The sequence below is a fragment of the Carassius gibelio genome, chromosome A18 (genome assembly GCF_023724105.1).
Source record: "Carassius gibelio isolate Cgi1373 ecotype wild population from Czech Republic chromosome A18, carGib1.2-hapl.c, whole genome shotgun sequence".
NCBI lineage: Eukaryota > Metazoa > Chordata > Actinopteri > Cypriniformes > Cyprinidae > Carassius > Carassius gibelio.
The window spans coordinates 12,849,919-12,872,352 of NC_068388.1; the positions used below are offsets into that span (position 1 = coordinate 12,849,919).

General features: G+C 36.3%; 1 protein-coding gene across 1 annotated transcript in view; it reads right to left on the bottom strand.

The window, feature by feature from the left end:
- Positions 1 to 324: 324 nt before the first annotated feature.
- LOC127934672 (FERM domain-containing protein 5) overlaps positions 325 to 22,434 on the bottom strand; it is a 144,911-nt gene continuing 122,801 nt past the window's right edge. Inside the window, exons 5-14 of the mRNA XM_052532207.1 lie at positions 21,460 to 21,557; positions 20,605 to 20,728; positions 18,467 to 18,554; positions 17,316 to 17,404; positions 16,614 to 16,677; positions 16,368 to 16,459; positions 13,669 to 13,743; positions 11,213 to 11,281; positions 10,888 to 10,994; positions 325 to 5,213 (exon numbers count right to left, since the gene is read on the bottom strand). Coding sequence (XP_052388167.1) covers positions 4,633 to 5,213; positions 10,888 to 10,994; positions 11,213 to 11,281; positions 13,669 to 13,743; positions 16,368 to 16,459; positions 16,614 to 16,677; positions 17,316 to 17,404; positions 18,467 to 18,554; positions 20,605 to 20,728; positions 21,460 to 21,557 — 1,387 coding nt within the window. The 3' untranslated portion in view covers positions 325 to 4,632. The remainder of the gene's footprint in view (positions 5,214 to 10,887; positions 10,995 to 11,212; positions 11,282 to 13,668; positions 13,744 to 16,367; positions 16,460 to 16,613; positions 16,678 to 17,315; positions 17,405 to 18,466; positions 18,555 to 20,604; positions 20,729 to 21,459; positions 21,558 to 22,434) is intronic.

Below are 22,434 nucleotides of genomic sequence, written 5' to 3' on the forward strand. Positions count from 1 at the left end.
TATATATATATATATATATATATATAAAATCAAAACTTTTTTTTTTTTTCAAATATACATTTTTGCTACAGTCAACGTGTTTTGTTAAAAAGGAAAAGAAATGAGAAAAAAAATGCTATCACACCATTTCTAACAGTTTGCTGTATCTAAATATATCTTTAAGAGGCCAGTATGGTTGGCAATAAGTTTTTAAAAATATGAGTAAATGTTTGTGATGCCATTTTATTATAAAGGAAATGGTTAGAAAATTAGAGAACCATCTGATACATTCCTATAAATACAGTATTTTTTCATTTTGAACTATAAATCACAAGATATCTCAAACTCTTTTGAATGTTTATTTCAAGTTTGAATATTTCCATGGCACCGGTTACAAGAGACTATCAGTGAACAATTTCTTTATACCATTTTCATGGAAGGTTTCCTACAGTACAAAGATGATTTTGGAATGAATCTGACTTAACAGGAACTGCATTTGGCACATCACTTTTGTATATAGTTCAATATTCATATAATAAGGAACTAAACTGCAACCTTCAGTCCCAAATAGAAAAGATACAGATAAGAGAAAAACACGCCCACAGAGAGACATCTATGCATCAACAAATGTGCACGTGTATGCATATCCATTGAGGCTGGCAAAGTGACAAAAGCACAGTACAGTAAATGAAGCATGTTGCCACCACCGATCTTTACAGGATCTAAGTGCCATAGTGAATCTTAAAGCTACGGTTCAGGTGAAGTCAGATTTTACCCAATAATTTGTATGCAAGCATGTAAGGAGCAGTTCATTCTAATGATGATTAAATTTAAAGTCCTTGGTAGAATATTTATCAGAACCAGAGTCAATCTGAAACATCCCAGCTGCTGTCTAATGCAAGTGGTTTATTTAATTACCATTAAGATTCCTTTTATGAACATGGAGAACATATTGATCTTACTTTGAATGTGGTCCAAATCTCTTAAGATCTTAAAGATCAGCAGCCACTTAATATGATTTCTGTAACTAAACCAGCATCTAACCGTTGTAGCCAACGACACCAGATCTTGAACATTAAAATCTCCACCTTTAATAGGTTTGCTTGAAGCTGTAACATTTTGTTCATGCTGTAAAGGTATATATGAAGCCAGTTTATCTGCAGCGTACAGTAATACTCCTGAAAGTCTACTTTTTATAAGTGTCATGGCAAATGTTCAACTTCCATTTATACTTGCACTTGCATACTAAGAAGCATAAAAATATTTCTGTACAAAGTTCACCGAGAGACCTTGTGAAATAACCCAGGTAGTTGATCACAGAAATAAGCCAATTTAGCTGACAACTGTCCTTTACAGGACCCTTGCATTCATCACAGTCAGACCTGGCCATTCCGTACAGTGCAAGTAAACTGTCTAGAGACAAAAGAATGAAGTAGAAGCTCACAAGGACAGTAGTAGCGATTGCCCTTGATCTACTAGTTGAAATGTGTGCAGTAGGATTTCAAGGATGAAGAGAAGCATAAAACTTCAGAACAGCAGGACACTGACAGTTAAGAATCCAAACAAATGACGAGTGCTTACGAGTATAAAATGTAGCAAATTTTGGCAAAATCATCATATAAAAATTATCCTTTTAGTTAAAATGCAGTCTTGCATCCAACTTAAAAGGAAATGGATTCGTTCCAAACTCCTTAGAAAACATCAGGTAGTCTGACTTGCTACACTGGCACAAAAACCATAAAATATGATTCATCCGCATGATTCTATATTCAGGTTATTGCTTATTGAATGGCGCTGCCATGCAGGACTGATCACTGAGGCTACATAATGCCGAGTAAATTTTGATCCACTTCAATTCTGTTATTTTTCAAAACCTTTACTCGTCTTACAAGCACTTTTTTCATTCTCTTCTCAAAATCCATTTATTGATCCTCTGAATCCTAACTCATCATCAATAGCAAGCAAGTAGCCTACACTTCAGAACAACACTTTTTTGTACAACAATTTCTTGATCCGGTTCTACAAAAATATGAATGGACTTATGCCACCACAACGCTGTTGTAATTTGGCTCATCAGAGATGCATGCATTAACACTTGTCAAGGTACAAAACATGCGTAATGCCAATGGCACTCTCTCTTTTCCATGTATTAGTGGTTCTTAACCGTTTCTGCTACGGTTATCCATGCATCACATGTTTGTCTGTCATAGCTAATGCCGGTTTTTAGCTCCTGTAGTCGTTGGAAGACAGCGGTTCTACGAAATGATTATAAAAGCATTTGACCCAACTCCACAATTCTTGACAAACACATTACTGTTACAGTCAACCGCTTCCTAAAACACATCTCAGCTGTCGTGACAATTGGTTCACTAGCACCATAGTGATTCTGGCCTCATACACAATAGCAGATTGTGATCAGAGGATTGAAGCATGTTCATTTAAAATAACTACTAGTAAAGCTAAGCCCGTGAGCTGCCACAAACTAATGCTATATTTAAAAGCTGCAATTAATGTAATTTATTGTAGCATGAATACCAATGTAAGATCAAAAACATCTCCCTTACTATGGTAATTATTACTGGCTGTTACTTGTCTCTATATTCTGGTCTCTGTTTCACTGCACACAAAAATAAGTCAGCTGCTTCTGCATGTTGCATTTGCTTCCCCTCTTTTTCACTTTCTCGTATACAATAACAATTATATCAATAGCAGTTTCAAAGGGACAGGCATAAAATAGATAATTTATGGTAAAATTAAAACCCCTGTCCAACTGGCATGCCCCTGAAAGAATTGTCAGTCTTCAAATGAATAATAAAGACCAGTGATTCCCAAACTGGGGGTGCGTGAGAGAATGTTTGTAATGGCAGGAAAAAGAAAGAAAATGCAGGGCCATCAATCTCACTAAAAAAGGAAAGTAATCTTTTGTACTTATAACAGATTTTTTGTTTTGTTTTCTAATCTACAGTGAATATTTGTATTTAGTTATTGCAATTAAAAATGTGAAGTTTAACCAGAGTAAGGTGTTGGGGGGTGCTTGACAGGTGTCAAACACTAGAAAAGGGTGCATGCTGCAAAAAGTTTGGGAACCACTGCTATAGACCAATCAGGACACAGTGTACTAAAGACTAAACCTGGCCTTTTAGTACATATTGCCGAAAACATCAGTTAAAATATAAGCATACACACACACACACACAGTCTTTTTGCTAAACTGTGTGCAAAGTCATCAGTAGGCTACTGTTCAAATGCTGTTCTGTTACCAAACTTTGTCTTCTTCAAAGCATAGGGATGGTTTTCTCATTACCGATTAAAATCATTTCCGTGCCGCCCTCGACAGAAACGCAGTAAATTCTAGGCCTCATCTGGAACACAGAGCTAAAAAAGTTACCATTTCATTTTCATTAACAAAATAACTTTTCAGTTTTTGTTAAAATATACATGGAAAAACTGTCGATATATTAGGAAACTAACTACTTTTTTTTTTTTTTTTACAAAAAGTACAGCATTGTTGATGTAATTAAGAATAATAATAGCATGATATCCCCAAAACCAAATATATTACCAACTTAAGAGCAAAATTGATATGGAATAAAAAAAAATATAGTGGGGTTTATTTCTATAGAGAAAGATTCAGAATGGAAAATTAAAAAATAATCATAATGATAAAGCAAATAAACATACTCCTGAATAAAAAAAACTGATGTACTTAGTTCTTAAAAACCAAACCCTTTCAATTTTGCACATCTACTGCAACTAGACTGGATCTATGGGTGCTAGTTTCTTTTAAATCATTCTTAATAACTTTAACAGATACTGACACTACTGGGTCACATGACATAACACAATTTATACCAGTTAATTCTTGCTACCGCCTAAACACAATTATATTTCTAAAACGTATTTGACACCCTAAAGCTCAAGCCACCAAATACAGAAATCAAATGTACCCATCAGTTTTTATTCAAATGACATCACTTCCAGTCTTTCCTCAGCTTTCGTTTCCAAAATAACTTGCACATTCTTGCCTTACATATAACCCTCTGCTGATCTGATCGTTGATGTGGTAAATTATAGCAGCCTTCAGAATTTACTCAGAGTTAAATGACGAATGGATATGAATTATGCATAAACTCAGAAAAGCATTGGTTTTCAACTTTCTTGTTCTTTTCAAACCCACTATAACATACCAACTTGACCTAATGCACAACATTCTTTAATAAGACTTTAATAATCATTATTTTAAAATAAATATAAATGAAGGCAACATTCTCTTGTTGCAGCAAAATATTTCATATTCCTTTTTTTTATTATTTTTTATTTTTTTGTAGTATAAAAATAAAATACCTGAAATGACCTTAAATCCAAAATAATGAAACCAATAAATTAATAAATAAATTGTCTTTGTAAAAAAAAAAAAAAAAAAAAAAAAAAGACAGAAATAAAGGTGTAACAATGGATGGGGGCGAAAGAACTAAAAGTGGAAGAGGAGGAGCTGTGGGCCTGGTGGTCCCCCTTGTGTCTGCAGGAGTGTCATGAAAGAAGCTGGGTTCATGGGACAGGTCGATGCCCTCCGTCTCTCTCTCTCTCTCGCCACGTGTTTAGCGTCTTCTCAACCCCAAAAAGGGAGGCTTTATGAGCTTTAGTGCCTCATTTTCACTTGTTAATGAGCAGCCCACCCACCCAGCGGAGCTTGCAGGCAAACCACCGTCTGAGGGGACAAAAGTATTCATAATGGAACTGCTCAAACTCAGGGGTCTGGCGGATATCACGTAAAAATGCAATGTCAAGGTCGGACTCAGTGAGGATGATGAGGAGGAGGAGCAAGACAAAAAGGAGTCCAATGGTCACAAGGAGCAGACGGAGTACACTTAAAACAAACTTATTCACCTGTTCCGTCTCACTGAGCGCGGCCTCCCTGCCTATGCTTTTGACAATGCTGTCCATCCCTAACTCGGTCATGTCGCCCACGGCGGGCGTTCCCGCCTCTGACTCTTTCTCCTCCTCGATGCTGCGGGTGGCACCGTTGATCTGTCGTGAGACTGCCAGCTCCAGGCTGTGCTCGGCCACCGGTGTGGGCAGCACACTGTCAGAGGGACTGTAGGTCTCATCAGAGATGAGTGCTGTCCCATCGCCCGAGTCCATTGCCTGGCTCCGTGAACGTGGGATGAAGGAGTCGCCATGGGACATGGAGCGCACTGGAGTGGAGTGGGCACTGTCCCGCAAGGATTCCAGACCTGAATGGAAGCAAGAGGATGGATAAGAGAGCGACAAACAAATCTATTTAATGAATAATAAGATTAAAAATGTTCTACTGAGAGTTTGTGTTGATTTCTTACAATGGTTTTGCTTAACTCTAAACTTTAATCAAGGCTGGCTTAAACATTCAGTACTTTTCTAGTGTATAACTTTCTATATTTAAAAAGGGGGGGGGGGTTGAAATGTGAGTACTGTACAAAATAAATTGTTAACTCAATTTAATTCAACTAAAACGTGGCCACAGTTCAGTAATGTCATATGCATGATTTAGTAAAAAGGGAACAAATTATTATATCATGCGCACAATTAAAACATTTTCCCCAGAAAACAGCACAATCTGGTGGTAAGTAAAAAATAAAGCAGCCAAAAGCCTGTGAAAGAAGCACCCACCCCACATTCATCTTACTAGCACAAATGAAAGTCTGTGTGTTTACTGAATTTTTTGAACACGGAAAAGTGAATTTTACATTTACATACACATAATTTACCCATTAAACTCTGGCATTAAATGCTAGTATGAATATCAATATGATATAATAGAAGAATAATGTACACATATATGAACTGCATATGGTAAATATTTTATTTTCCTGAAATAATTTGTTTTCTTCATATTACTTGTATGACTGGGTATTAAAAAATGTAAATGAATAAGTCTGATAAAAAAACGTGACGTGATATTTAGCCAAGTATGGTGACCCATACTCAGAATTCGTGCTCTGCATTTAACCCATCCGAAGTGCACACACACACTGTGAACAAACACCCGGAGCAGCGGGCAGCCATTTATGCTGCAGCGCCCGGGGAACAGTTGGGGGTTCGATGCCTTGCTCAAGGGCACCTCAGTCGTGGTATTGAAGGTGGAGAGAGAACTATACATGCACTCCCACAATTCCTGCCGGCCCGAGACTCGAACTCACAACCCTTCGATTGCGAGTCAGACTGTCTAAAAATTAGGCCACGACTTCCCCGAACGTAATCTTAAAGTAAGATATTGGGGTTTGAACATTCCGACACGCAAAGTGTGAATTGTGCATGTGATTGGACCATAGACTGTAAAAAAAAGTCCTTGACATTACACGTAGGTTTCTGAAGAGCATTTTTGAAGCCTAAAGTGGGCGGAGCTGGCCATCTCCATTTTGGCAGTGTGTCACCGCACTTCTCTCTCAGATAATCAAAAATGGGCAAAGAGGCCGGAAGTAGGTGGAGATGGTTGCTGAAAGCACACCCACCTAGCTCAACAGTGGTGACAGCAGCGGCAATCCATCTGTCACTCAAGTGGCCGTGCAAATAAATTATGCAGAACTTTAAAGCTTAATATAATTTAAATGGATGAATTTTTAAATAATTTACCCCCCTCACAGTTTTCATCAAGGGCAAAATAAATTATATATATAACAAAATCTGTTTTTGTACCAGACTGTAAACATTTTATTTTTCTGCTGTAAAGTTGGGCATTTTAACATGGGGTGTCTATGGGATTGACTCCCTTTTGAAACCAGTCTCTATTGGCCAGTCAATGAATTGCTGTTTAAGTCACTTGGTTTCAAGACTGAAAGGTTGACGCTTGAATTAGAAATAAAAGTGAGGCTATGTTTGTCATTGGTCATGTGATTTCTACATTAACAACATAAGCCTATGGTTACATTTCAATTTTTCCTGCCAAAAGTACATCCGGTCAATCATGTCCAGACTCTAGAGTCTCAGGTTCTTATTCCAGCCTTGCTTTTTTACACAATACCTCAAAGGTGTACTTTCATACAGTCGGACAAGAAGCAATCGGAAAGAACAAAAAAAAAAAAAAAAATGTCATGGTGTGTACTGTGCTTGAGGGAGAATATTCGAAGGGTCTCATACAGGTGACATTTCCAAATACTGAATCACAGGCCTAGAGTGCAGTAATGTGCTCGGAGCAAAGCAGACCAGAGCGTTAATGTGAAAAGTCATTTCCCAGCTCGTTTGTTCTTATAGACACTGTACTTCAAGCCCCCACAGGCCTCAGCAAAGCACAGGGAAACAAAAATACTGACAGGCAAACAGCCAATTTGTTGAGGCATTGTAACAATTAGCAGTACACGGTAAATCAAAAGGACTAGACCTCACTTCAACAATCAAATGTATGTTCTGTACACAATCTTTAATCTTTATTAACTTAGAAAGGCTTTAAATAGCTTTTGTGATACCAGTCCATTTTAAAGCAATACAGAAGTTACATGATATATAGAATCCATCGGGAGGTATACTTCTGTTCTTAAGGATATTCACTTTAACACCATGATGTTAAGAGGATTTGTCACAGTAAGCAACCACAGACCATGAAGAGAGGATGCTGCAAATTTGCCATAAATCCTTGCACTTCAGTTCTCACATACCCTTTTCCTAAAGCAAGCATACGAGTTTTGCTGAGCATTAGATTCTTGAGCGTGTCACTGCAGATATGTTATGTCTCTATTCTGATGTTAAGGATTAAGATTAAGATTTCATCTCTTGACAATGTGACATTTTACTGCTCGACCAAAGGCCTCTCATTCACAATATTAAACATCCCGCCAAAGAGAAAAATGGTCACATGAAAGCACATCTGCTTTAGTGCATAAAGCTGAACTAAGGTCTCATTTATCAGAGTTTAAAGAGCCAGGAATGTAATAGCTCAGGTTGTGAAGCCTCTGTATTTACCTGTAATCTGCATTAATAATTCATAAGAATGTGTACTGCTGTCAAACCAGGTTAAAATAACAGACAAACACAATCTAATTGTATTTGCAATACAATAGTGAAAATACAGTCGTTTAAACATTCACAGACCAGACTGTGAAAAATGTGAACTTGCAATACTAGCTGACTGTTACATCCACTTTAGGAATAATGGCATCCATCCATTAGCATCATAGTTTTTGAAATCCCTTTAAAATTGTTTAGTTGGAATCAGGTTTTAACTGGAATCAGGTTTTAATTTCAGGCTGCAGTCCTTCAAACATTATGCTGAACGTTTCTGCAACTCCTGCAGTTCTTTTTTCAGCTGCATTTCACTCTCAGTCTTCTTATTGTGACGTCTGCAGGATGGCAACTCCTTGAAAGATTAGTAACAGCACTGTATGTCTTCCACTTGCAGACTGTGGATTAATGAACATCCAGAAATGCTTCTACAGCTTTCAAGCTTCTGATTTGCACTATTTATCATAATCAGGACATAGAAAGAACCTTTTCTCGATTCTGTCAATAACCAAATGTTTTTAAGTAGTCGTGTTTGTCAGCATTTTTAGGTACAAGTAATGCAAATAATTCCTTAAAATGAAATGTACTGTATCATTTAAAAGTTTGGGGGCGGTAAGATTTGTTCAAATGTATTTAAATAAAATTATGCTCACCAATTCTGCATGTATTTAATAAAATAATAATAATTAAAAAAAACAGTTAACCGTAATTATTAAAACAACTTATATCTAATTTAATATACTTCAAAATGTAATTTAATCTTGTGATGTCTTCAGTGTCACATGATTCTTCAAAAATCATTCTAAAATGCTGAATTAGTGCTCATGAAGCATTTATTATTCTTATCAGTGTTGAAAACACTTTTGCAACTTAACAATATTTATAAAGTTCTTTAATAAACACAAAGCTTAAATGTATTTACCGTCGCTTTTCAACAATTTATTGCATCCTTGCTCAGAAAAAGCATTCATTTCTTTAATCTTACTGACCCTAAACGGCAATGCATGTACTGCAGAATTTAAGCACTTCACATCTCAAAGAGCTTTTTAAGCTTGAGAACAAACACTACCACAGCAGCAACACCAACAGAAATTCCATTACCTGCCTTTTTTTATTCTAACCCACCTAATCCGATTTCATCAAAACAAAGCAGAAATAAAATACATCTTACTGCAAAAGATCTTCAGTAAAACCTAATAATAATAAAAAAAATAAAATAAAAAAAAATCAATCTGGTGCACAAAAAAACACACATTAGACTTTACCTAAAGCTGTGGTGGGCACTGCATAAGATGGTGAAGTCATGGGCAAAGGTGATGCCCGCAGCTGGTCCTGCTGCCCCGTGAGGGCTGGGTAAAGGGGCAGCACACCCAGGGCCTTTCCCAGCATACGAGGCCCCAAACTCAGCACCCGTACCTTTACATCTCGATAGCAGTGGTTGATCATGCGCAGGTGGACATTCACCCGGGTGGTGATGCGGATTAGGCACTTCACCATGTTTAGCTCCAAAAAGTGAACGTCTGCAGCTGCCGAACGTCTTCAGAGAGCATGTGAACAACTATAAACCCTGTCACCGGTGCCCTATTTCCACCGTGGGCTGCTGGTTTAAAGCTTGGCTATGCTGGTAAACGGCAGAGTAGGCACCCGAGACAGTGGTGGCAAATCCTACCCAGGCCAGGCCTCTCACCTCCTCCCTCCTCCAACAGTCATTGACTTAAATGGTGAGAAAGGTCCCGTCTATTTTCAGATGAGGGTATTTATACTCATTGAAGACTCACAGTCAGCACATGAATAGTAGACTTATCCTCCCCAGCTCTCTGAGCCGATCGCACAACAGACAAGAGCTCCTCACAACATCTTAAGATGGTCTTTTGTGAGCTGTATCACAGTTTCAGAGTGGATCTAGTGACCGGAGGCTTAACTACACTGTCTATGTAGAGTGGACTCATGTTAAGAGTGGGCAGTGGTCTGCTGTGATGCTAGTGCTAGATGCTAGTTTGGCTCATTAGATGAGACCCAGAATCAAGGGGTGGGCAGACACCGGTAAACCTTGGATGGGTGGGTCAAGATGGCACAGATGGTGACACATCGAGTTGTTAGCACTGACTGTTATAAGCTGGCTCAGAAATAGAGTGGTGTGACTGACAGGAGCACCTGCATCTCCACTCCTTCAAGTGACGGCCGGTTCAGCCTCATATTACTGAATGCAGTCAACTTGTCAACTTTGGTGAAGGCATGTGTGTGTAGTGTGCAAAATAAATACATTAAAAATTAACTATATATATATATATATATATATATATATATATATATATATATATATATATATATATATATATATAGTTATTTTTTTGTATTTATTTATTTATTTTGCAATCTATGTATGTGTGTCTGTAAGTAAAGTATTTTATGAAATAAAAATTATAGTAATTAAAAAATATATAAATAAAAATAAATACCTTTTAATTAATACATTACACATTTTACATAAAATGCATACTATTATAAACACACAAAAGGCAAAACTGTATAATTCATTATTTTTATATAGAAATCAATTGTAAATACAGTGAAACTATATTCATTTATAAAAACAAAAATAAATATTTATTGGAAATATCAGAAATGTTACTAGGCAAAAATACACTCATATATGCACACACACACATACAGTATCTAAAACATGATCGACAAAAACATGCTACAATATTCCCTACAATAAGCTAAAGTTTCCATGACTACTTTAGTGACTATATTCTCTTCATGGCATAAATTTTCGTCTTTTTATAAAGTTTAATTTGCTATACTGAAAGTCGGCAGTTTTCTACAGCATTTTAATGACATTACAAACCATTGAGTGCTTTGACGTAGTGCTCTGTCTGTGATTTCGGGGTTTAAGGGTAGAGCTGAACTCAGGTTAAAGGACTGGACTCTCACCTTCCATGATGGATATGTGTACGGCTCTCCGGCGGGTCCGTGGGACACTGCTCAGCCGCGGCCCATGCGTGATGGATGGACAGCTTCTGCTGGGCACCAAGCCAGCCCTGTGACCACATACACACTCAGTACTGTATCAACACACCCATTTATCACATTACAGTACGTCCTATAACTACAGACATCAGTCAGTCTTACTTGACATGCTTGCATGCATACAAAAAAGATGCCACCAAAAAAATGTGACCCACTGTAAGCAATTATACAGTTAATACAATTGCAGTGTGAGCAATTATATGGTTAACAGATGGGCACTCATGCATACCTGTGTATTTCTGGAGGTTCCCGTTTAATTTTTGCACTCTGTTCCATTACCTCTTTGGCTACTCTTCCACTGAAATGAAACAAAAACAACTGGCGTATCCAGTTCCCCCTGCTGAATTTTTTTGGCATAATTTCCCTTATCAAACCAAATACCCATAAATATGTAGTTGAAAAGATACATAAAGACCTCTTTAAGTGGACCAAGACCTTGTTCTTTATTTATACTGTAACCAAAAACAAAATATTATATTATATTATATTATATTATATTATATTATATTATATTATATTATATTATATTATATTATATTATATTATATTCAATGGAAAAGAAAATTAAATTTATATACAGATGATACTCAACTACATATTTCAGCAAGACCAGATGAAACTTCAAAATTATCTAAGCTAACAGAGTGTGTTAAAAGTTGAAAAGATTGGATGGCCAATAATTTTCTCCTATTAAATTTGGATAATACAGAGATATTATTGGACCAAAAAATTGTACACAGAATTGACAATTTGCATCTAGACGGACGGACTGTTACATCCTCTACAGTCAAAAATGTGGGTGTTATATTAGACTGCAACTTGTCTTTTGGAAATAATATTTCCCATGTTACAAAAACAGCATTCTTCCATTTTAGACACATTGCCAAACTGCATGCACTTCTAGCTGGTTGCCTGCATCCTCAATAAACAAGCTACAGGTAGTCAAAATGCAGTGGAGTTCTTACCAAGTCGAGAAAATATGATCATATTGACGCAATTTTACAATCTCCACTCTGGCTGCGTACCGCATTTGGCTCCTAAACTCTGGAATAGACTTCCTGATAAGTTTCTCTCTTTAGCCAAGCATTCACATAATGCATCTCATAACCTTGTACTTCAGTTATATCTGATCAAATGCACATTATTATTTTCTTGGTTTGAACACATCATCGTGTTTTACTTGGTTTGAATAGCAGCTATGCTAATATTTCTCTATTTGCTTCTCCATTTCTGCCACGGGATGGGCACCCTGAGGTTACTAGGAATTACACAAGCTTCACTCTGGATCCAGCCCTGACAAAGATCTGAGATTACTGAACACCTGAGAAGAGATGATGCCAACTCCTCTGAGGACCTTAGATAAGGACAACCCTGAACCAACATACAAAACGACCAAGTTTTGCTATTAGTTTTGCTCTCTTTGCATGTAACCAAAAACTATTTTATTATATTAAATCAGAAATATCTAAAATATATCTTAAACAAATATCTAAAATTCTCTTTGCATTTATACTGTAACCAAAAACTATTTTAATGTATTATATTATATCAGAAATATCTAATATATATATATATATATATATATATATATATATATATATATATATATATATATATATATATATATGTATATATATATAAATAAATAAATCTACAATTACCATTGCCTTAAAATCTACAATTATCATTGCCTTTATACTGTAACCAAATCTAAAACGAATAAAATAAAAATCTCATTGCATTTATACTGTAACCAAAAACTATTTTAATATATTATATTATATTGGAAATATCTAAAACAAATATAAAAACATGTAATTGCATTTATACTGTAACCAAAAACTATGTTATTATATTATATTATATCAGAAATATCTCTAATATCTAAAATATCTAAAATGTTCCTTGCATTTATACTGTCACCAAAAACTTTATATATTATATTATATTATATTATATTATATTATATTATATTATATTATATTATATTATATTATATTATATTTGTCAAATTTATTGTGAAGAGGAAAACCCCTTGAGATGTAACATCTCGTTTTCGAGGGGACCTATTATATTTTTCCCAAATAGTTGCACAACCATGCTAAAATTTTCGCTAACTAGAAATACGTTACAGGTCACTCGTTCCATTTTGGTGGGAACTGTGATCTCTGTGACTGTGAGAGATGGTGACCGCTGCTTCTAGAGTCCATGAAGCTCAGGAATTAGATTAACCTTATCGAGTCCCCTCTCTTAACTCAATCTCTGCCTCTCAGGCTGTGGCTGAACTACTATTCTTTAAACAAAAAACTCTCAATGGACTCCAGTGCCTTAGAATCCTCCCTGTCTCCTTACATAGGAGTGAGAAAATAACTGTTATCAATTTCCTAATAAGGTGTTAGAGCCTGAGAGCCCACTTTAATAATTGATTGTGCTGTTTGTTTAATTGCCCCGATGGCTCCATTCATCTGTTACAATTGCTGGTATTAAGTAAACGTCTGTTTAAAAGGTGGCCTGTTTGAACAGCTCCATCCGCAGCAGGTTGTGGTGCATTGGCTCCAAAGCAGTCACCTCTATTTGACCATGATGAGGACAGCAGGCTGTTTTTGGAGCAGGGACCCCTGAGGCAGTGGCGGTCCATCGGCAGTGACCCGTGCTGTGTCTGTCTGTCTGTCTGTCCGCACTTACCTGTAGCGAAAACGACTCCCCTTGAAGAACAGGTTACTGCTGGACACCGTACGAACCTGGCTAGACTTCTCCAACCTGACGAGGGGCAGAGAGGAAAGATTAAGCTCTAAGAACGCACATTTGTGTGAAACAAACAGTCAAACCAAATAGCTAACACAACTCACTGTTTCTAAACTAAACAGTTTGAATTAAGAATAATTTCTCTCTTAAAATATGACATTGCTGTCATCAATTGTTCAAAATATTCTTTAGTTAATGTTTTGTTGTTGTTGTTGTTGTTTTATGAATCTGTATTCAGAGTTACATGCAGTGGTAGACAATATGCGCAAACAAGTACTTGGGGTACAAGTACAGATACCCTAAAAAACATCACTCCAGTAGAAGTACACATACTCCTTTTCAACTTTGAGGAAAATAACAAAAGTACTTGGTCATTAATGTACCCAAGTATTAAAAGTAAAAAGTACTGTACCAATTCAAAGGGTTTACTGAAAATAATCATCACAAATCATACATTGATAATGTGTGGTGAAATATGAAAGTATGTTATTACTAGAAAAAAGATACTTGATACAAATACAGACAGAAAATGTATACTAAGTAAAAATTTTGTTCACCACTAAGTTATAATCTTAATCTTTAACTCCATAACGAAGTCCCAGATAGCCAGACAATGAAAATATAAATATAAAAAAATATATAAAAATTATTTGTGTTTGGGACGCTGTGAGCACGGAGATTGTAGTGTATACCGTAAGTTTGAAAGCGTTTAGCTTAAATGATTAATATGAATAAACAGTGCTCATAAACGGCTGCTGAGGTAGTATTCTCAAGTGAAGCGAGTTGAGGCTTGGACCCGGAAGCAGCGCTTCTTACATCATCACTTAACAACCGAATAGTCGGCTATATTAGTTACTTTTATAAATAAACTTTCAGCATTTCTTTTATATGTTAAATCAGAATGTCTTCAGATTTCCAATATAAATGTTACAATCTTTTGGATTTAACTAAAAAAACTACATAAATCTGACATTTGTGGGAGAAAAAAATTAAATGCTTTACATTTATCCATTGTTATGAATAATCCTATTACTTACATTGCATTCATGAAATTCCAAATTAAAAAATATAATTACCTAAATGTGATATAAACTACGTTTCCATTGCATCTAATTAAACTTAGTTGTATTTACTTGTTAATTGTATTTAATTTATATATATATATATAAGTTTGTTGAACTCCAAGCAAAACAACAGTATATCGCATTACAGTTAAATAAAATTACTGCAACCATTTTTTATAAGTCAAATTCTGTCATATCACCTACCCCACTGACAAGCTAAAAGAAGTTTTGTTTCTAAAGCAAGAACATATATTCTAACCTTCCTATTGACTGAAACCTCAGACAGAGCTTGAGATGGTCTCTGGTGAACATTTGATTCAGGCTTTTCATCACCAGGTATGGATTCTCCTTCCCCAAAGACGGCCTTTATGTGAATCACAAAACCCACTTTTCAGATATCATCTGCCTTCACCTGCCACCAATTCCCCTTCTCTAGGGGACTTTAACTACAGCTACAAATTTCTCTTTGCCCCAGCAGAATGAATTCAGTCAGACTTAGAATACGATGTAGATTCACTTTTAATAAGGCGCCTTGCCAAATCAGTGATTACACCATTCCCTTCACCTAAATTGAGCTTTCCCACACTTCATGATGAGTGCTGAAACAGACTTTTGTTCCAAAGATGTCGCCTCAGTCAGCCAAAATCGTTCTTCATAAAACAGAGAAAAAACCAGCGATGGCTTGCAGTGTTGTGAAACTGCGCTCTCCTTTTAGAAACCCACTCATCCGTAACACCGTGGTCCGCCTTGAGCTGTACGTCACTTTAAACACTTCCCATGCCGTGGCCAAGGACATGTGCAATCAACCAAGACTGAAACGGGCACGGACATCCCTCCGGAGGAGCTAGCAGAATCCATCTCTCATTGCTCAAGCAGTAAAGGTCATTCTCAACACGTGGCTGTTCCATTAGATGACCCCCGCGAGGTAAAAACAGTGACTGCATCTAGACGTGCAGGTAGATGTCCAGACGACACTTGCAGAAGGGTCCTGCATTATTAAAGCAATATTCGAACGGGACTAGTTTTCCAGAGAAATTTGTGTTTCACAGGCGTACTTAGGGATTTTTAATCCCGTCCAAACCTGGCATGTCTGTGTTTTTCTCACACAACTTCTGTAATAATTCCAGTGCAAATTACCTACTGCTTTTCAAGAGCCAGATCTTGTAAACTGTTAAGCCTGGTTACTGTAATATCAACGGCAGGTGAGATTACTCACATTAATTACTCAAAAATTGTAATTACATATGTATCCTTACTAAAATTAAACATAGTTGTTGTAGTTGATGTTATAGTTTATGACTATATGCAATGCATGCATACAGAGCATGTGATCTCTGCTATGACCAGATGTAGAAAACAGACCCTCCCATTTCTGTAAGAAACATGGAGTTGTTAGTCCCATCCGAACTGATCCGTGGAATCGCGGATGTCAGGTCATAATATCTGTAACTTAAGCGTCATTTAGAAAATGTATCCTATCCGAATAGGTCTTTATTCAGCTTAAATATCATGCTCTGGGGGATGAAATGACAATATTAATTTCGTCTCGAAGAAAGGAGGAGTGGAAAAACGTACTTGTAGAAGGCTTGATTTTCAACACCGCATTTCCAAAGGTGCTTGCAGGCCTCTGGAGTTGGTGCGAAGTATGTCAAGATGATCTTTTTGTCCTGTGCATAACAAAAAGTCATTAAAGGTTCACTAATGCAGGACTGCCGTTGAAGGGAATTATTAAAGCTTCACAGATTGTGTCATTATCATGACAATTTGGTATATTGTTATTCTCTCCGACTTCACCAGTGTTGGAGTAATTGTTGTTCTCACCTCATTCTGATTTGCATATATATGGAATGTCTTTCCTTCAAACTTCAGTTTGGTCACCTCGTTCCTGTTCAAGTGGAAGAAGAATACTTATATTAAGGTATTATAATGTAGATACATTTAGAATGTATATAATATATATCAAATATATAAATGCTATAAAAAGTAAATATTATGTGATTGTAGGATTGTAACTTATGTAACTACAATATAATGATTATGAACAGAGAGAAAGTTTACATGAATAATACATGAAAAATCTACCTTTTTATCAATCTATAGATACATACATGTTTTATACGTATTATTGTCCTATTAATTTACAATGTATATATATGTTATATATATATATATATATATATATATATATATATATATATATATATATATATATATATATATATATAAATACATACACTATAACACACATATGCAACTTCTAGATGATGAGATTACAGTAAAAATTATCATGCATTATTCATGAAGTCTCATTACAAATGCATTAAATCAAATTAAGCTGACACAATGTTTACAAACTAAATTACATGAGCTCATTTTAATTAATTAAAAAGAACAAGGCAAGAATGACTCTTTATTTTCAGCTTCATGATGCATGCATGTACAGTACGCATATCTGTGTTTACTCACCCCCGAAGACGTCAACAGAAGTTCAGTAGAGAGAAGAGGCAAGTATTAGTCACTCACCACTTGAGGAAATGGACTCTCTTGTTCCCCTGAAGCACGACAAAACCGAACGGAGTGAAGGCGAGGAAAGCCGGGTTACCAGATACATCCTGCGATGAACAGCGACAGAGGAGAACCACGTCACCTTCGTTTCTCAACAAGCAGACATTGAGTAGGAGTTGAGGACTCGATTCAGCACAGCACAGCAAGTGATCATAACAACAGAACCTTCACACTTTTGTTTCAGGGTTACTTACAAAATGAGTAGTCATGGGCTTTTACTTGAGATTATACTGGCAATAGACAAACAGAAAAAAAACACTGAAAGAACTAAGCGACATTGAGAATACTTTTAGAACACTATTTTAATGGCCTTGGCTCAAGCTACAAAACGCCATTCATTTTCCATAAATCAGCAAAATATATACAAAGATTTAATGAAACCCACCACATTGAAACATATATCAGTGGTTTTATACATGACATAATATTTAAAACTACGGACTATAAATTAATGAACTAATTAAGTCTATGGCTATAAGCAATAAAACTGTATATATGTTTGATGCAAAAAATTGTAATAAACACTGATCAAAAGATCAAGTGAGGTTTTTTTTTATGTTTCTGAAAGAAGTCTCTTATGCTCAATAAGGCTCCGTTTATTTGACCAAAGACACACACACACACACACACACACAATCTTGTTTAATATTATTACATTTTGAAATAACTGTTTCTGTTTTAATATACTTTCGAAATATAATTTATTTAGTTATGGCAAAGATCAATTTTTTAACAGCCATGACTTTCAAGATTACATCATCTCTTAGTAATCATTTTAATTAGCTGATTTGCTATTCAAAACACATTTATTTTTTACTATCAGTGTTGAAAGCAGTTATTTTTCTTAAAATTTTGCGGAAACTGTGATAAAGAACAACAAAAGAACAGCATTTATTTGAAACAGCAATTCTTCATAAAAATGTCTTTATCGCTTTTAATCATTCAGTCTCACTTAAGGATTGCGAGTAATAAAGTAATAAAGAGTGTTTCCTGAACATTCTTACATTATGAAAGGGCTCTTGGTTCATAAAAGTTTAAGAATTTATTTTACACAGTACACAATATCTTTTGGATGTCATCAGTAAATGCGTCAGATAGAGCCATCTAACCTTGCACGGATGAGGATCCACACCATATGTTTCAAGCATTTGTGCTTTCTGCAGGAACTTCAGCTCAGCTGTTTCTGGAGTTTGACCTCTGCAAAACAACACATTATAAATAATAAAACCCCATCTGTGTCATTCAGTGGTGAAACGACCACAGCAACAGCATAGCAGAGTCACCCATTACATTTCAGGACTGTGATACATTTGTGCCATTGGTATTGGACTTGATCCAAATTTGTAGGGTTTTATTAAAATGTTTCATTTTTTTCTGCCAAGCGTAAAATCACTATAACAGAAATTGGAAAAAAAATGCATTTGTCTAGGAACACAAATCAGAGAAGAAAAGTGACCCTTATGACTTTGAGAAAGCGGCTGCTTACAGATTCATGGATTGATTTACTGGATCATTTTGAAAGCTCTAAATAGGCAGCCTTTACATTTCCAACATAGTTTCCACAATAACACTGATAGGACGGCTCTCAACACAGAACAGCACCACCACCAGAGGGCAGCAGTAATCATGCTCCTATTTGGTGGATCATCGAGTTTGGTGTGACCATAGTTCCCTAAATGTCTTATGTTCATTTTCTGTCCATTAAAGGATTGTCAAGAGCTTCTAAAGACAAATTACAACCTTGCAAGTAATTAATAGACTAAATCCATCACTAAACCCATGACTGTTTGGCAGTTTATCAGCAAGGGCATTCAGTGAGCTAATTGGACTTGCTCATGTAAACATGGAGACAAAGTGCTGCTTGCTTAGTGATGGCCTACAGCTTTGACAGCAAATCTGACCAATAATACAGAGGGCCAAGATTTCACACTAGCCGTGTTTCCACTATCGGGCCAGTGCGAACCAGGGCTTAAAACAGACCAGGTGGGGCTTATAGCCTCGTGCCAGTATCACCGAGGCCAGAATAGCGCAGCGTTTCCACTGTCGAGTCTGAAGCACCGCTGCACTTCACTAAAACACGCCCTTTACACGCATGAACAACGTCACACAACCTAATCGTGTCAACAACAAAGAGAAATTATAAGAAAATTAGGAAATAAGTCACTGGAAAATGCACGATCACAAAACAAACATGATAAAAGCGGCCTTTTGTTTGCATGCTTTGTTAAATATTCAAATGCAAAAGCATCACATTTTTTACTATAGAATAAATGATACATTGATCATAATGAATTAATTTATCAGGACTCAAAATTAATCACACCAAAATAAATGTATTTCTATTTTATTTATTTATTTTTAACGCTTAAGCGTTATGAAAATAGTCTGCTCATTCAGTTGAGTCTGTTTATGTTTATTTGTATCCTATAAATCACATTTCGAATGAATGATAATATCTATATTTTTATAAAAGCTCCTGAACAAAAACCATTATTATATTTTTATGATAGACTACGTGGAGCTAAACTCTCGAGACGAGACTTATGACAGATAAAGTTAAAAAATAAATACACGATTTTGATAGAGAATAAGAAGCTGACGTCTGATTTCTTCAAGTGGTCATATTTACCATGTTTACTATGGTAATGTTAATGCCTAGCGTGCACAGTCGTCTGCATAGTTTATAAATATTTATGCCTTGTTTAGTGATTAGAATCCACATCGGCTCAAGATATCTCAAACACTCGCTCCTGACTGAAAGTGAGTTTTGAGCTCAACTTATTTAAAAAAGTTTTTAATTGTAATTTTTAATGCTGGTGTTATAGCTTTCTGAAATGATCTGCTCTATATTTTTATAAAAGCTCCCAAACAAAAAAACATTATATTTTTATGACAGGCTACGCAGAGCTAAACTCTCGAGATGAGACTTATGACAGATAAAATATGTTACTTAATAAATACACAATTGTGATAGAGAATAAGAAGCTGACGTCTGATTTATCCAAGCGGTCATATTAACCATGTTTACTTTGGTAACGTTAATGTTTAGCGTGTGCAGTCTTTTGGACAAATTTTTTTAAAATTAAATAATGTAATGTACCCTAAGAAAATCTGTCACCAACCCTCATCACTCACAACAATGAAGCTCAGAAATGTACAACCAGCAGACAGAAGGGAATTCTTAAGAGACTTTTCCATAATTCCTGAGCAATATGCAATAAAAAAGGAGGGGAAAGGTTACACTTACATTAACTCCGCCTTGTGAATCTCTGCAATCCTTCTTTCCAGCTTCTCTGAGTGCTTGGGGAAGAACTGAAACTTGGAGCTGTAGCCCTCTGGATGCTTTCCTGGGTCATAGTCTCCAATCTCAGCTGCAAAGTGGTCATAAATATCAATCTTTCATCAAGCCACCATTCATAGAGTCCAACCTCAGCACTAAAGCCGACACATATATCAATCTTTCATCATTCAACCACATCACTCAGATGCATTTTAGGACATGTTAATGTGTTTTCTTAATGAACATCCTCTAATGTATTAATGGAATTAATATTAATTAATGGAAGTGTTGAAAGTCATCTGTTCTTTTTGCAGGCACGATGTGGGGTTTTGTGGCATTTTTAATATGCCGTTTGCTTCTGCACTTGAAACTCATAAGCATCCCTGAGTCCTGACCATTGCTCTGTGCTCTGAGGTAATGGAACATTTCATCTTCTAATCAAAAGCGTTGTCCAAAGCATGCCCCTGATCAAGCTGTCAAAGAACATTACTGTGCGTCTCCCGCTCTCAGAGACACTATTTTCCATTCAAACATCTCTTTAGACTAGAACTTGATTTGAGAATATAATTTATTTAATTTATTCCTGTGCTAACAAAACTGAATTTTCACCTGCCTTAACTCCAGTCTTTAGTGTCACATGATCCTTAGGAAATTATTCTAATATGCTGATTTGTGGCTCTACAACCATTTCTTATTATTATCAATGTTCAAATCAGTTGGGTTTCTAAACTATGATATATTTCTACTTACTGACCACAAACTTCTGAATGGTAGTCATCACGCAGTTTTTGTATTAGGTATTAATTTCTATTTCTACTTTACCTTGCAAGATGTAAGCTGCCAACATGGCCGCATCCGATGTTTTACAGAGGAGACGACCGTGGTACAGATCTCTTTTGATCTGTAGGAAGACGAGATATCTGCATCCAGGATATGGAGTAAGCACATGAAGACAAACAGAGTGAGAAAATACTTCATGTATTCCATTATCCTTCACATTTTTGTTTGACTATGTAAATAAAAAGTTAAACTTCTCAATTATCCTCTGTGGTAACATCCTCTCTTCCCACCCCTGCACACTTCGCATCATAAGATGTGAATTGTGGAACAGATATTCCATTTTCCACCCTAGCTCGCTGTCTAGACAATATAAATTCTATTTCCTCCAGACCAGCACACGCTACTCCCTCCAACCCCTGCTTATTTGATGCCCCCCCCCCCCCCCCCATAAGCGTCAGACTATACTCAGGGCAGCAGAGAGAAAATGGTGCTACTCAAAAGATTCAGCTGATCTCAGCAGGTATCAGTCACTGCTATCTTTATTTTCCACCAAAGCCCAAGATGTCAAAACGACTTCTTCCATAACAAGAGCAACAATGCTTTACACGCATGCAAACTCTTCAAAACATTCAATACTCTCCTTTCATAGCAAAATTGTAATTGTTTTCAACCAAGTGTGTTCCATCCTCTCACAGAACAACCAGCTGGACAATAACCTGGATTTAAAAGTGACCATTTTACTAGAAACCTTGCTGTCAGTCATTGAAGCGCTACAGAGTCCAAATCTTCAGTTCTTATTCTCCTAGATCTATCTCCTAGATGTTAACCATCAAATTCTCCTGTCCACCCTCTCATCGCTGGATATCACTGGAACTGCACTCCACTGGTTGGAGTTTTACCTCACAGGTAGGTCCTTCAGGGTGGCTTGGGGAGGAGAGGTATCCAAAACACATCAACTGTACACTGGGGTTCCTCACGGATCAGTTCTTGGACCCTTCCTCTTCTCTATATACACTA